Source organism: Felis catus, chromosome X, assembly GCF_018350175.1.
Source record: "Felis catus isolate Fca126 chromosome X, F.catus_Fca126_mat1.0, whole genome shotgun sequence".
In the NCBI taxonomy this organism is placed as follows: Eukaryota; Metazoa; Chordata; class Mammalia; order Carnivora; family Felidae; genus Felis; species Felis catus.
This window is the reverse complement of record NC_058386.1, coordinates 101,647,745-101,660,580: the sequence shown is the minus strand read 5'-3', so window position 1 is coordinate 101,660,580 and position 12,836 is coordinate 101,647,745. Positions and strand designations below refer to the sequence as shown.

General features: G+C 38.4%; 1 protein-coding gene across 3 annotated transcripts in view; it reads left to right on the top strand.

Moving 5' to 3' along the window:
• Nucleotides 1-12,836, top strand: part of TENM1 (teneurin transmembrane protein 1) — a 786,286-nt gene that overhangs the window by 608,417 nt on the left and 165,033 nt on the right. For all 3 annotated transcript variants that reach the window (XM_011279454.3, XM_011279453.3, XM_019824255.2), the window contains 2 exons: nucleotides 1-147; nucleotides 11,065-11,281. In XM_011279454.3, coding sequence (XP_011277756.1) covers nucleotides 1-147; nucleotides 11,065-11,281 — 364 coding nt within the window. The remainder of the gene's footprint in view (nucleotides 148-11,064; nucleotides 11,282-12,836) is intronic.

The following is a 12,836-nucleotide window of genomic DNA, read 5'->3' as shown; positions in this document are numbered from 1 at the left end:
ATGGCTGCCCAGGGCTCTGCTTTGGAAATGGACGATGTACCCTGGATCAAAATGGTTGGCACTGTGTGTGTCAGGTGGGTTGGAGTGGCACAGGCTGCAATGTTGTCATGGAAATGCTTTGTGGAGATAACTTGGACAATGATGGAGGTGAGTTCTTCATGAAATGTAAATATTAGAAGCGATGTGATGACCAATCTGGCTAAGAGTGAAAATTGGGAATCCTTCATATAAACAATATTGATTATAGATGGTCATGCTATTTTTTTTTAAATCTCGGTGTATTGAATACTTACTATGATCAAGCAACATTGCAAACTCTGCTTGCATTATATCTCATTTAATTCTCACAGCAATGCCATGAGGTATAGGCATTACTTTCCCTACTTATAGATGGGAAAACTAATACTTAGAGTGGAAGAGTATGTGACTTTTCCAAGGTCACACAGCTAGAAAGTCACAGAACCCAGGTTCCAGTTCAGGTCTCTATGACTTGAGAGTCTGTTTTCTTAACTACAGTAGCCATGCTGCCTCCCATGTCTGTGGCATCTATTATAGCAAATGAAATCTTTGTACCCCTGTTCGTACTGTCAGATGCTAGTGTAGCTTGCATTGTACACACTGTGAAATAATTTTCTTTGTTCTTAGTTGTCGAGAACAACCTCTTATGTCTCTACCTCTTAGTAATGCTTTGTATCTTTCAAAGGACACAGCATCCAAGACAATGCACAGTAGAATAATTATATTTAATTCAAGAGCTGCACATGATATTTTCAAAAGCCATATTGGCTCCAAGGTCTCCGGGTAACACTCCTTTTTCAGTCAAGCAAACAAAGGTATCCAATACATTGTTCAATCAGACCTCAAAACAGCCCAAATCACCTCTGAATGAAGCTAAAACAACAAATCCTCACTTTCCTCTTTCTGTCTACTCAAGGAAACATGAAGTTAATAAAAAGCTTTATTTCTAAAAAAAAAAAAAAAAGGTTTTATTTCTAGTTTCTACCTATTAGCTTAAAATGAAGTAGATCATTAAATTTGACTCCTCAGGTTTCTCTATTTGCTTAGACAATTATAAACCTTGTCATCTGAACCCAAACACGAGGCTTAAGTCAATAAGCTAGCAATCATAGTTTAAGCACACACTGGGTGTAAGAGCTTCCCCCTTGACTAGTTCTGGCTAGCAATTTACCTTAAAAAATTATAAGACCTTATGAATTTTAAGCGGAAGCAACTTTGTGTTTAAGAGAACAGAGCTTTGAAGTTAGACTTTCTGGCTGCTATGTACTTACTGGCTGTATGATTTGGGAAAAGTTTCTTGAGATCTCTGAGCTTTAATCTCCTTATCTTCAAAATGGGGCTGATAATAATATTAACCCTCAAATAGGGTTATTATAAGTATTAAATGGACAATTCACGTGGACTCCTTAAAAGGTGATAGCCTATGCCACTCTTCCCCTCTCACACACACACACACATGTACACATACGTTACACTTAGGGTAACAGCCATTTTCTGAAGAGACTGCTTGCTACCTATCTAAATTGAAAATTTTATGTGGGAAGCCAGAGTGAGATTTTCAATTAAATGGTGTACGGATCAACTATTTACTGGATATTTATGGTCCTCCAAGGTTCATCTTCACCTTCCTTTACTTCGTTTTCGTCATATGCCCCTTTACCTGGTGTGCCTTTTCCTTGACACCTGTCATTCTCTATCATTTAAATCCCAGCTCGAGCCATATCTCCCATGGAACCTCTGACATCCACCATCCCAGTCTTTCATGGGGTTTATCAGATGCACCATACCATCAAGCACTTAACTATATTGTCTGTATGGTTTTCTTGTTACATGTTAAGCATGACCCAGAGTCTATAGTTATATGCCCAATATAATCACTAATAATATTAGCTTACTTGTATTTAGGATTTCCTATGTACAAGGCACAGTGCTGAGTCCTTTATGTGAACTGTTTCATTTAATCCCCATGAGGCAGGAACTACTATTAATATACTGCTTTACAAATTAGGAAACCGAGGCACAGAGAAGTTTAATAAGTTGCTCAAGATCATATAACAAGGAAATGATAGAGCCAGGTATAAACTATGGTAGGCATTCCAAAAAGGATTTGAGGTCGTAATAGAGATTTCTCAGTTGATATATTGATTGAAAGGTTTATGCTCAGAAAATACTTTAACAACCTATATGATTATAATTTCTAACTCCAGGTTGAGCCAAAATAAGTTTCCTGCCTTAATAAAGTACAGTTTGATAAAAATAATTGAATATTTAATTGTCAAGCATTTTTAGGGCCTCAAGGTCACCTTGAGGCAGCCAAAAATGTTTAATGAATGAATCGGTTAAACATTAATGAATTAATGGACTATCAATTCTTAGTATCTGTGGTATATATAGACACAAAAAGTATAGAAGATTTTGCTAAATATCTATTGACCTCTGAACATTCCTTTAAAACTGTGTATCTAATGTGGGAATCAAAAATCAACAACCCTGATATGAGTTCAGTGTATTTTTATGATTGTTTCTTCAGGGAGTAGCAGTTCCAATTACCATTTTTTCTCCTTTAGTAGGATTAAGATGATATTGATGATAAATATAGATTTGGTTCTACCTTGAGATGGAAAGATGGATTAAATAACCTCTGAAAGCCCCATGACTGAGATTTTGGACAATAATTTCATTCTTATGCTGCTAAAATATTATCCATAAGAATACATTAAATGTCCTTCACTTGCTGATTTCAGCTTTCCAGCTATCCAGAATTACTGGATTCATTTAGTTGAATATGACTAATGATTAATATTTGCATACTTATTTGTTCATGTGTGTATGTGTGTGTGCACTTCAATTAAATCAGAAAGTGCCAATTGAACCTTTTGGGGAAAAAATGGTCCTCATTTTTAAAATGTAATTCTTAAGAAATCTTCCCACTCAAAAAAAAAAATCACTTTCAAGCAATTGCTTCAAGTAGCTGCTACCTGATTGCTCCATATTATCGCTGATACTTAAAGAATAGCAGGATTTTTTTGCATTCTAATCAGCTTTGAATACTCATTAGTATTGCTGCTGTTTCCTGCAGCTTTGACTTTAGTCACACTCTGATTCAATGCATTGTGACTCTTAGTAACTAATTGGGCTGCATTGAATATGTGGGTGACACAGCTGGTCTAGGAGCTACCTAAGAGCTCCTTGAACAGTAAGAACAGAACAGAGAACAAATCACCTTTGGATTTTTTCTTAACATGCAAAACAAGGAAAGCTGTCTTATGCATTGTATATATAAGAACTAACTACCATAGAAATTACAGACCAATCAAATGTCTCTACCTCTTTTATCCTTTTAGTCAAAAAGCACCTACCACGTGCACAACCCTGTGCTTGGAGGAGACTTAATATTGATGTGAATGGTGACCACATTTTCCTGTGTTAATCATGTGTCCTGATTTGGAGTTTAAAAATTGTGATCACCATGCATTATGTGCACGTATAAATTGACATGAGAAAAAAAGTTTAGACGTTGCACTAACTGAATCAGAATAGCCTAAACAAAGAGAACAAGCTAGAACTATCAGACATTAAAGAATATTTTAAAGCTATGATCATTAAAACAAAGTGGTACTGGGGCATCTGGGTGGCTCAGTTAGTTAAGCGTCTGACTCTGGCTCAGGTCACGATCTCATGGCTCATGAGTTCGAGCCCCTCGTCGGGCTCTGTGCTGACAGTTCAGAGCCTGGAGCCCGTTTCGGGTTCTGTGTCTCCCTCTCTCTCTGCCCCTCCCCTGCTTGTGCTCTCTCAAAAATAAATAATAAAATATTTAAAAAACCAAAGAGGTACAGATTGAAGAGTAGACAGATCAGTACAACCAAATGAAAGCTCTGCAACACACCCCAGGACAAATAAACGTTTAGTAGATTATATAACTGGCATCAAAAATCAGTAGGGAAAAGAAGCATTGTGAAGTAATGCTCAGACAACTCCTGAGGAAAAAAAAAAACCTTAGATTTTCAATTTATAGCATATTCCAAAAGCCGAAGAGAAATCAAAACACTCCAGCTGATTAATGAGTTAAAGGTAAAAAAAAAAAAAAAAAAAAAAAAACCCAAACACAATTAGAAGAAAATATAGGTGACCAATCTCAAGACAGGAAAGGACTTCTTAAACATAAAAGCAAGGAAGGGGCGCTTGGGTGGCACAGTCGGTTAAGTGTCCGACTTCAGCCAGGTCACGATCTCGCGGTCTGTGAGTTCGAGCCCCGCGTCGGGCTCTGGGTTGATGGCTCAGAGCCTGGAGCCTGTTTCCGATTCTGTGTCTCCCTCTCTCTCTGCCCCTCCCCCGTTCATGCTCTGTCTCTCTCTGTCCCAAAAATAAATAAACGTTGAAAAAAAATTAAAAAAAAAAACATAAAAGCAAGGAAGGAAACCACCGCAATAGAAAAAAATGATAAATAGGACCTCATGAAAATGTCAAACTCTGTTATGTTGTTTGGCTAAGTTTATAGACCATCCAACATCTAACCATTTGGCAATCTCAAAATCTGCACTGTCTGATATAGTAGCTACTAGTCAATGTGACTATTTCAGCTTAACTTAAATAACATTAAAAATTCCATTTCTCAGCTGCACTGGGCACATCTCCAGGGCTCAGTCGTCACATGATACTAGTGACTATTAGAACAGATCTAGAGCATTCCCATCATCTTAAAAAAATGTTATTGGATAATGCTGATCTAAATGTTTGACTCCCATGTTTATCTTTCAGACAGACATTTCATACTGAGTACCCAGTTTTCCATCATTCATTACTACTTCGTGCCAAGTATTGTGGTTGGCATTAGGGAGAAAATGACAAGACAAGTTTCTGCCCTCATAGAGCTTATGGCCTAGGGAGGGAGACAGATATTAAATAAGAAATGACACAAATAACTACATATTGGCAACTGTAAGCAGTGCTATAAAATTTTTAGAGCGCTAGAGACATGTGTAGGGAGCTAACCAAGTCTGCATGGTAAGGGAGGCCCCACATGAGTCTGGAGCAGAATGTTCCAGGCCAAGGAAACAGCATGTACAAATGCCCTGCGATGGAAATGTACTAGGCTCTTCTAGGAAGTGAAAGGCAAGTCATTGTGGCTGGAATATGAGCCAAGGAGAGACTGGTAGGAGATGAGAATATGAAGCTAGGCATTAGCCAGATCATAGAGAACAGTGTGAATTTCATACAATCTTCAGTTATCAAGCAGAGATTTCATTTTATTCGCTCTAGTTGTAGAGGAAGGAAGGTGGTTTCTGATACTGTGGAAAGACTGTCAAGGAGGTTAAAAAGGTGAGGAATAAGAGTGTTTAATCAGAACAGCTCTTTTCCCCCTGATCTTTTAAATATTTGTCACATGTTTTCCAAGCTTCTCTTATACAAACTCTCCCACCGGTCTATATTCATATTCATTGGTAAAATCAATAAGTTAATTGCCTAAAAGAGAATGATCTTCCAGGAATCATTCTTCATAACAAGTCACCATTCATTAAGAACAATAGCTATTTGCAAGCCTGTTCTATGATATAGTGTTTCTAGATCTAGAAATCAGCACCATGGGTGAATTATGAACACATAAGCTCATGGATCAATAAGCCTCATGTTTTGAATGTCACCAGCATGCTGCAGTGTTTAATAAATAGGAAAATGAAATAGAAGGAGCAATGAATTGGTAACATTTGCTCTGTTTAAGGGCCAGACACCTTCTCCACGTTTACTGTTAAGATTTGGCTTGGGACAGAAGACCTAGGTCAGAAAGTATATTCCTAATTATTCTCTTCTGACCATGCCCCCCTCGTTTCTAAACAACCCATTTATTAAAAGGATCCTCACTTACTTAAGAGTGCTTAAACTGCCCAGTCGTTCCAGATACAAACTCTTCCAGATACAAAATTGGAAAATCTAAACTCTGTAACTCACCTGAGCACTCTGTGACCACCTCTGTTACATTATCTAGCAACTAAGGCTAGTAGTACTTGACATCTGCCTACTTTGCAGTTGTGACAATGAATGAGATGATGTTTGAAATCCATTAATTTAAAGTGGGTAATAAAAGTGTGGTATCAACGAAGAATCTACTTATAAATTGTGTTTTTTGATGCATTAGTTGAATGTTTATTAATCTTTAGGTAGATTTACAAATGTCATAGAAATAGGACTTTCAGGACATGCATGTATTCATTCAACACACACTCACTGAATGCTTACTTTGAACGGCATTCACTGTTCGAGTGAAGAAATAGTGAATAGAAAAGACTAAATCGTTGCTTCCGGGGAGCTTAGATTCTAGTCGTGAGAGGCAGACAATAAACCAAAATTTTAAAAGAAATTTTAAAAGAAATAGTATGCTAGAAGATGGTAAGTGTGACGGAGACATTTTTTAAAAAGCAGAGAAAAGGATAGGATGTGGAACAGGGGTGGAATTTTAAATAAGGTGGAAAATGAAAGCCTCCCTGAAAAGGTGGCATTCGGGCTTAAAGGAAGTGAGGGGTGAGCCATGTTGATACTGGAGTAAAGAACATTCCAGGCAAAGGAATAATGGGGAAGGTCACATGTTTTCCAAGCTTCTTGGAAGGTCATGGGATAATAGGAGGTAAGGTCAGAGAGGTAAGAGAGAGACTGTGAAGAGCCAGACTGGGGGGGAAGTTAAGTCATTGTCAGGACATGGGCTTCTACTCTGAGTGATGTGAGAAGCCCCAGTGATGGCAGGTGGGGACCAGAGGACACGAACATTAGTGGCATATAAACAATTTACTTTCATGACCCAGGAAAAGTCAATTGTATGAGGTGATTGCAATAACAGTGATTGGATCAGGTCAAATCCTGAGTGCACTTGAGCCTCTCCCATTTTCTTCTTACTAATACAGCAAAATGCTGGAGGTGAAAGTCAGCCTGAATAAGTGAAAGATCAAATGAATTATAGTCTATTTCCAAAGGAAATACAGTCCTATTACCTTCCACGCATATAACAGCAACAGCTAAGCTAATGGCAGTGCCTAGTAGGGGGGCCTGCTTGAGTAAAAATTTATGAATGATTTATAATTAGTCCATTTTTATGGGTTTCTAAAATGCCTGAGAAGATTTTATTTAACTGAGTCATGGGAATGATCAGCCCTTCAATTTCTTTTTGACTATTCATTTGCTTGGCAGACCCTCTGTTCTATAGATGCTGAAAAGGTTAAGCTTCAATCCAGCCCCTGTCCAAATGATAACAAATTGTGAATTTGTGAAATTCAATGAATAAAGATTTACTGTAGCATTAGTGTCTATTTAGAGCCACACAGGATTCTACCCATCTGACAACCTAACCATGCAGAGTGCACAAAATGAACACATTCCAGCGAACTGAATATGCGACACAGAAGTTAATTGCCCTCTGGCCAGTGATAAGGCACCTTCAGTAGAAGTGGGTCTGAACGTTTTTAGCTGCCACTGCACACCATTGGCATCTACCCCCGGGACTCTATCCTTAGACTCTTTGCAGTCTGTGCAGGGTAGAACTTGGTTAATGGCAAGAGCTAACATTGATCAAGAGTGCTAGCTGCGTACCAAACACTGTGCTAAATTCTGTATGATTATTATAGCAGGTGATCCTTACAACAGCCCTGTGGGGTAGGCATTTTTATAATCCCCACCTTGTAGGTAAGGAAGTTAAGAATCCAAGAGATGAACTGATTTGTCTAGGATCATTTAGATTGTAAGCAGCGAAGTAAGATTAGAATCACAGTCCGGTTCTTTGACCTTAACCACTTCGTGTGTTCGCAATACCTACATTAGTCAGGTGCTTAGAAGCCTTACAGCCTGGGCCAGTGCTAGTAATACTGCTTAGATGTTGCTGCTGAACATGTGATGTGTAGCGAGAACACTGCGTGTTGATAGGACTCTCCTATTTCCTCCAACTGTGCAATCACATTTACCCTCTCCTCCTTAAATGTAAATGAAGATGAGATGTCTGCCTAATGGGGTTGTTGTAGGGATCAGTTGAAATAATCTATGTGGAAGAACCTAGTGCCATACCTAGTATATTAACTAATTATACATGCTTCCAAATCCTTTTGGATACCCTGACATGACCTAGCTGTCCATTTTTATCAATGTGATAATATGGATGTTGTCCATAAAAGGATATTTACAAATTAATTTTAAGGATTAGAAAAGGATAAGTTTTCCGTATATCATTCATATCCCCCTGTCCAATCCTTCTTTCATCCACGGGCATACATCTGGTAAGTAAAAGCTTTATAGTAAACTACTAGATCATATACAAAAGAAACCAGTGTCCTTGGTCTTTATCAGCCCCAGTTGGGCCTCCTGGCATAGTCCCTAACTGGCTGGCAAAGCTAAGATCAATGAATGCCATGTTTAGTCCTTCAAGATAATTTAACCTCCTTCTTTTTTACTGGGTTTTATTTTTTAGTCCTTTAAAATGAAGAGGCCCTAAAAGTAAAATCAGTTAATATATGATATGTTCATATCTGATACCCTGAGCCTGGCTGTCAGGAGGGTGCCACAGCTTTCAATTCAGAACAATAATAGAACCGGTAATAGTCCAAGAAAAGAAAGAAAGAAAGAAAGAAAGAAAGAAAGAAAGAAAGAAAGAAAGAAACCCACACATGCAGTGTGACTGTCATTTGCACTTCTTTGTAACAGTCTAGACATACTGTATGGAGTGTTATCCAAATGTGATAATTGGTAACTAGATCTTTGTGCACGTATTGGGCTTACCTATAAATTATATTTTGGGGCTTGCATGCCATTATTGGTCTGCTTGCCTGCAGCCTTCCTAGATTCAACAGAAGTCTCACTGTTCTCTAAGAAAACAGAGGTCTTACAGGGTCAGTCCTATATAATAGCAACTATTAAATATGAAGCATTAGCTTGGAATTTATAGCACATAACTAGATGAGAATGTGAGTCCCAGTTTTGAATTGGATCTGTGTTTAGTTTTTAGAATTGACTTTTGAATATCATTTGGACATTTCTATTTATTTAAAATCTATTTCTTTTCAAAAATCAGTTTGGATCGTGGAACTGACAGGTTGAAACCTGTGAGTGCCCGATCTGATTATTACTAGTACGTTCGTCACCGACTGAAAGATAAAGGTGACTGCCCATTTGAAAAGCAGTTTTCCATTGTTCCGTGTATTATGCACCAATTCCAGACATCAGAGAACTCCTTTAATCGGCCTGATGTTTTTGCCAGCTTTTCAGTGCATCCAGATGTTTAATTAGCAGAGTAAAGAGATAATGTGCTAATAGGAGACTGACAACGTATTGGAGAGGGAGGTGGCGGTGGCCTCTGAAATCTATAGAAAATCTGCTAATATGATTTGCTGAATGAGGGGAGAAAGGAGAGCAGAAGGGGACTTCTTACTGCAACAAATCCACGCTTAAAAGTTAGTCATCAGTGAAAAAGAAAGATGTCTACAGAGAAGTAGAAACCAGGGCAAAAAATGCACTGAACAACCAGGGAAGGCAAGAAAGCAGCAAACCGCATTTTAAATCAAAGTAGTGTCTGTGGTACAGGGAATTTTAAACGACCTCATGTGGGGGAAAATATTCCCTGGGTGCCCCAGGGCTGCTGTTCCAAATGTCTACTCTCTTGGTGTTCCTGGCTTTCATTGCCCCCAGCTGTGGTCCACCCCTGTCCGCCTCCACGGGGGCACCCACGTCAGGAAGGGAACAAGCCAAAGAGCTGCGTGAAACCAGCGCTGGCAACTTTCATCATCAGCCTTAAGGAGCCGGTGATCCATCTGAACCTCCCTGTTCCACTGCCAGCCAGGAAGATTAGCATCTTTATATTTACCCTTGTTAAACATCTAAATTAGAGCTACTTGTCTGCTTTAAGGACCTTGGAAGGACTTTAATTTTTTTGCTTGTTGGGGGTGGAATGAAGTGTCCATATGCTCCGTTAATCACTCCAGCCCCTTCTCTTTGCACGTAGTCTCTTGGAATACTTACTGCACTTTTAACTCGTGTAAGAGTCAGCTGTTTATACACCTGTTTCTCCTACTAAACTCTGAGCTCCTGAAAACAGGAAAAGAGTCTTTTTCTCTATTTACTTCCCCAATCATCTAACACAGTGTTTTTGCACCTATTAGATTCTCAGATGGTCTCCCCTCCTCCTGTAACCCTCTGCCCCTCATCAATTCCTCTACCAAAGAATGCAAACTTTATGTGATTTTTTATTGGTATAACCAGAGATTCGAGAGTCTTGAGTAAATAGTGAAGGCCTACAAAATGAAAGAGAGCAACTCATCACATTCATATACCTGAGATTTATTAGTACTTGCGTCAAATAACCGCAGTTAGGAACAAGTAAGCACTAGTTGATTCTACAAATTCAAAAAAAAAAAATGGTTCTGAAACAGTAGTGTGCCTCAGATTCACTCACAGTAAATATGCATAATCCTGGGCTTGAAGAAATTCTGATTTAATAGGTGGGGCTCAAAAATGTGTATATTTAATAAGCTCCCCAAGATAATTGGCTACACATTTGAAAATCACTGCCCTGCCCCAGACACAAATTACCACTATGAGAATGCCCACTTCTATTTTGAGAATTACCACTAGACAAGAATATTAGGAGATGTTTTAAAAAACACAAACAAATTCAAGTTGGCAAGCATTTGTTAATTGTGTGCTCATGAATGCACATGGTGTGAGAAATTCAAAAGAACTCTAAGAATAGTTGCTATCCTGGAGGAATGGCCTTGCTGAGGAAGAAGGAAACTTCTAAAGAGAGTGATACCTAATGGAAGACTCTATCCAAATGTACACAGTACAGTACAGCCCATAAATGCTGGAGAATTCAGGGAAGAAAGATTTATGAGCAAAATAGTTTGTGCCATCTAAACTCAGAGTAATTTTTCATGAGCAACATGCAAATTTAATAGATCCTAAACTCAAAACATGGACAGTTACCTTTGTCTGTATTCTAGATTTTTCTCCATCTGTGCATATTTTAAACAGTGTCGTTTCTCTTGAAGCTAAATTTCAAAAAGCATATTTTTTTTTCAGATGGTTTGACTGACTGTGTGGACCCTGATTGTTGTCAACAAAGCAACTGTTATGTAAGTCCCCTCTGTCAGGGCTCACCAGATCCTCTTGACCTCATTCAGCAAAGCCAACCCCTCTTCTCTCAGCACACTTCGAGACTCTTCTATGATCGAATCAAATTCCTCATGGGCAAGGACAGTACTCATGTCATTCCTCCAGAGATCTCATTTGACAGCAGGTATGTATGTATTTATTTTGTTTCTTAATAAACAGTGGTCATGGTTTTCCTTAACTGTGAAAGGAAGAGGTCTTCTAAAAGTCACGCTACTTTCCATTCCACACAGTATGTATCAATTCCTTTTTTAGGCATCTCTGGAATGCCCAAGACCTTACTGATTGGTTAAGAGTGAGAAGCCATTTCTTGAGATTCTTTATCGTAAAAGATACACATATAAATGTGTGTGTGTGTGTGTGTGTGTGTGTGTGTGTGTGTATACAGTTGACCCTTGAACAACACAGGTTTGAATTTCACGGATCCACTTATATGTGGGTTTTTTCGCAGTACAACACTGCAAATGTATTTTCCTTATGATTTTCTTGATACCATTTTTTCTCTAGCTTACTTTATTGTAAGAATACAGTATACAATATGTATAACATACAAAATATGCATTAATCAGTTTATGTTCTTAGTAAGGCTTCTGGTCAACAGTGAGCTATTAGTGGTTAAGTTTTTGAGGTATCAAAAGTTATATGTGGATCTTCCAACTTCATGGGGGAACCCTAACCCCTGTGTTGTTCAAGGGTCAACGGTACACACACACACACACACACACACACACACACACACACACACGTACAGTATGTATTATTTGTAGCAAAGCACAGATGAGGCTTTTAATGACAAAAACAGGATGGAAGTATAATTTGCAGATTTATTGTTTAGCTTCTGGATTTATCCCTTGAAAACTCCTGAATTTCAAAAGCCAAATGTTAAGTTTTATTCCTTTATGTAAAACATTTCTATATGAAAGATTTGGCTGAATTTGATGTCTTAATGTGAAATACAAGACTTGTGAAAATCTGTCTTCTAAGAAAGCTCAAATGCATGAATTGTCACTAAGACATGAGACCAAAGCCCAACCCAGTAGGTAAAGAATTTTTTCAAAATTAGCTTACTTGTTTGAAGTATAACCACATGAATTTGCTCATTGCTATATTCTCTGCTTCATCTTCAGCAATGATATATTTTACTAATTAGCACTAGACATAAATGAGTCACTGAAGTCAACATTTCTGGTCTCTTAAAAATGTCCTCCTGTGTTTGTTTCACTACCTTCTAGATTGTTACAAATGGGAATTTGAAACATGCAAAATATTTGTCCAGTGGCCCCTGTCTACACCGTGCCCACTTAGTTGCATCGTGGTGGGTGCTATCAGTCCCCAGAAGAAAACTCAGTCAAGAGTTTATATTAATACAAATGATAATCTAAGAAAATTACCACTCAATCTTGAGCTACACAAAGTAGTAAACGAAAAAAGCCCAGATGTGCATGGAAATTTAAAACATTCAGCAGCATCCCTTCCACAGATTGTATGTAAGAACTGATACTGAAACTTAAGGCATCCTCATTGTTTTTATTATTGTTCGGGGGTGACCTTTTAGGTGTCTGACAGAACCCCAAACCTGTTCTGCCAGGGGATCGAGTTTGTCTTCTCCCAAGAGACTTAGTCCTCCCCATTCTGAAGTGTTTCTGCCAGCTCAGTAACAACTCCGGGGAAACTTTGTGATG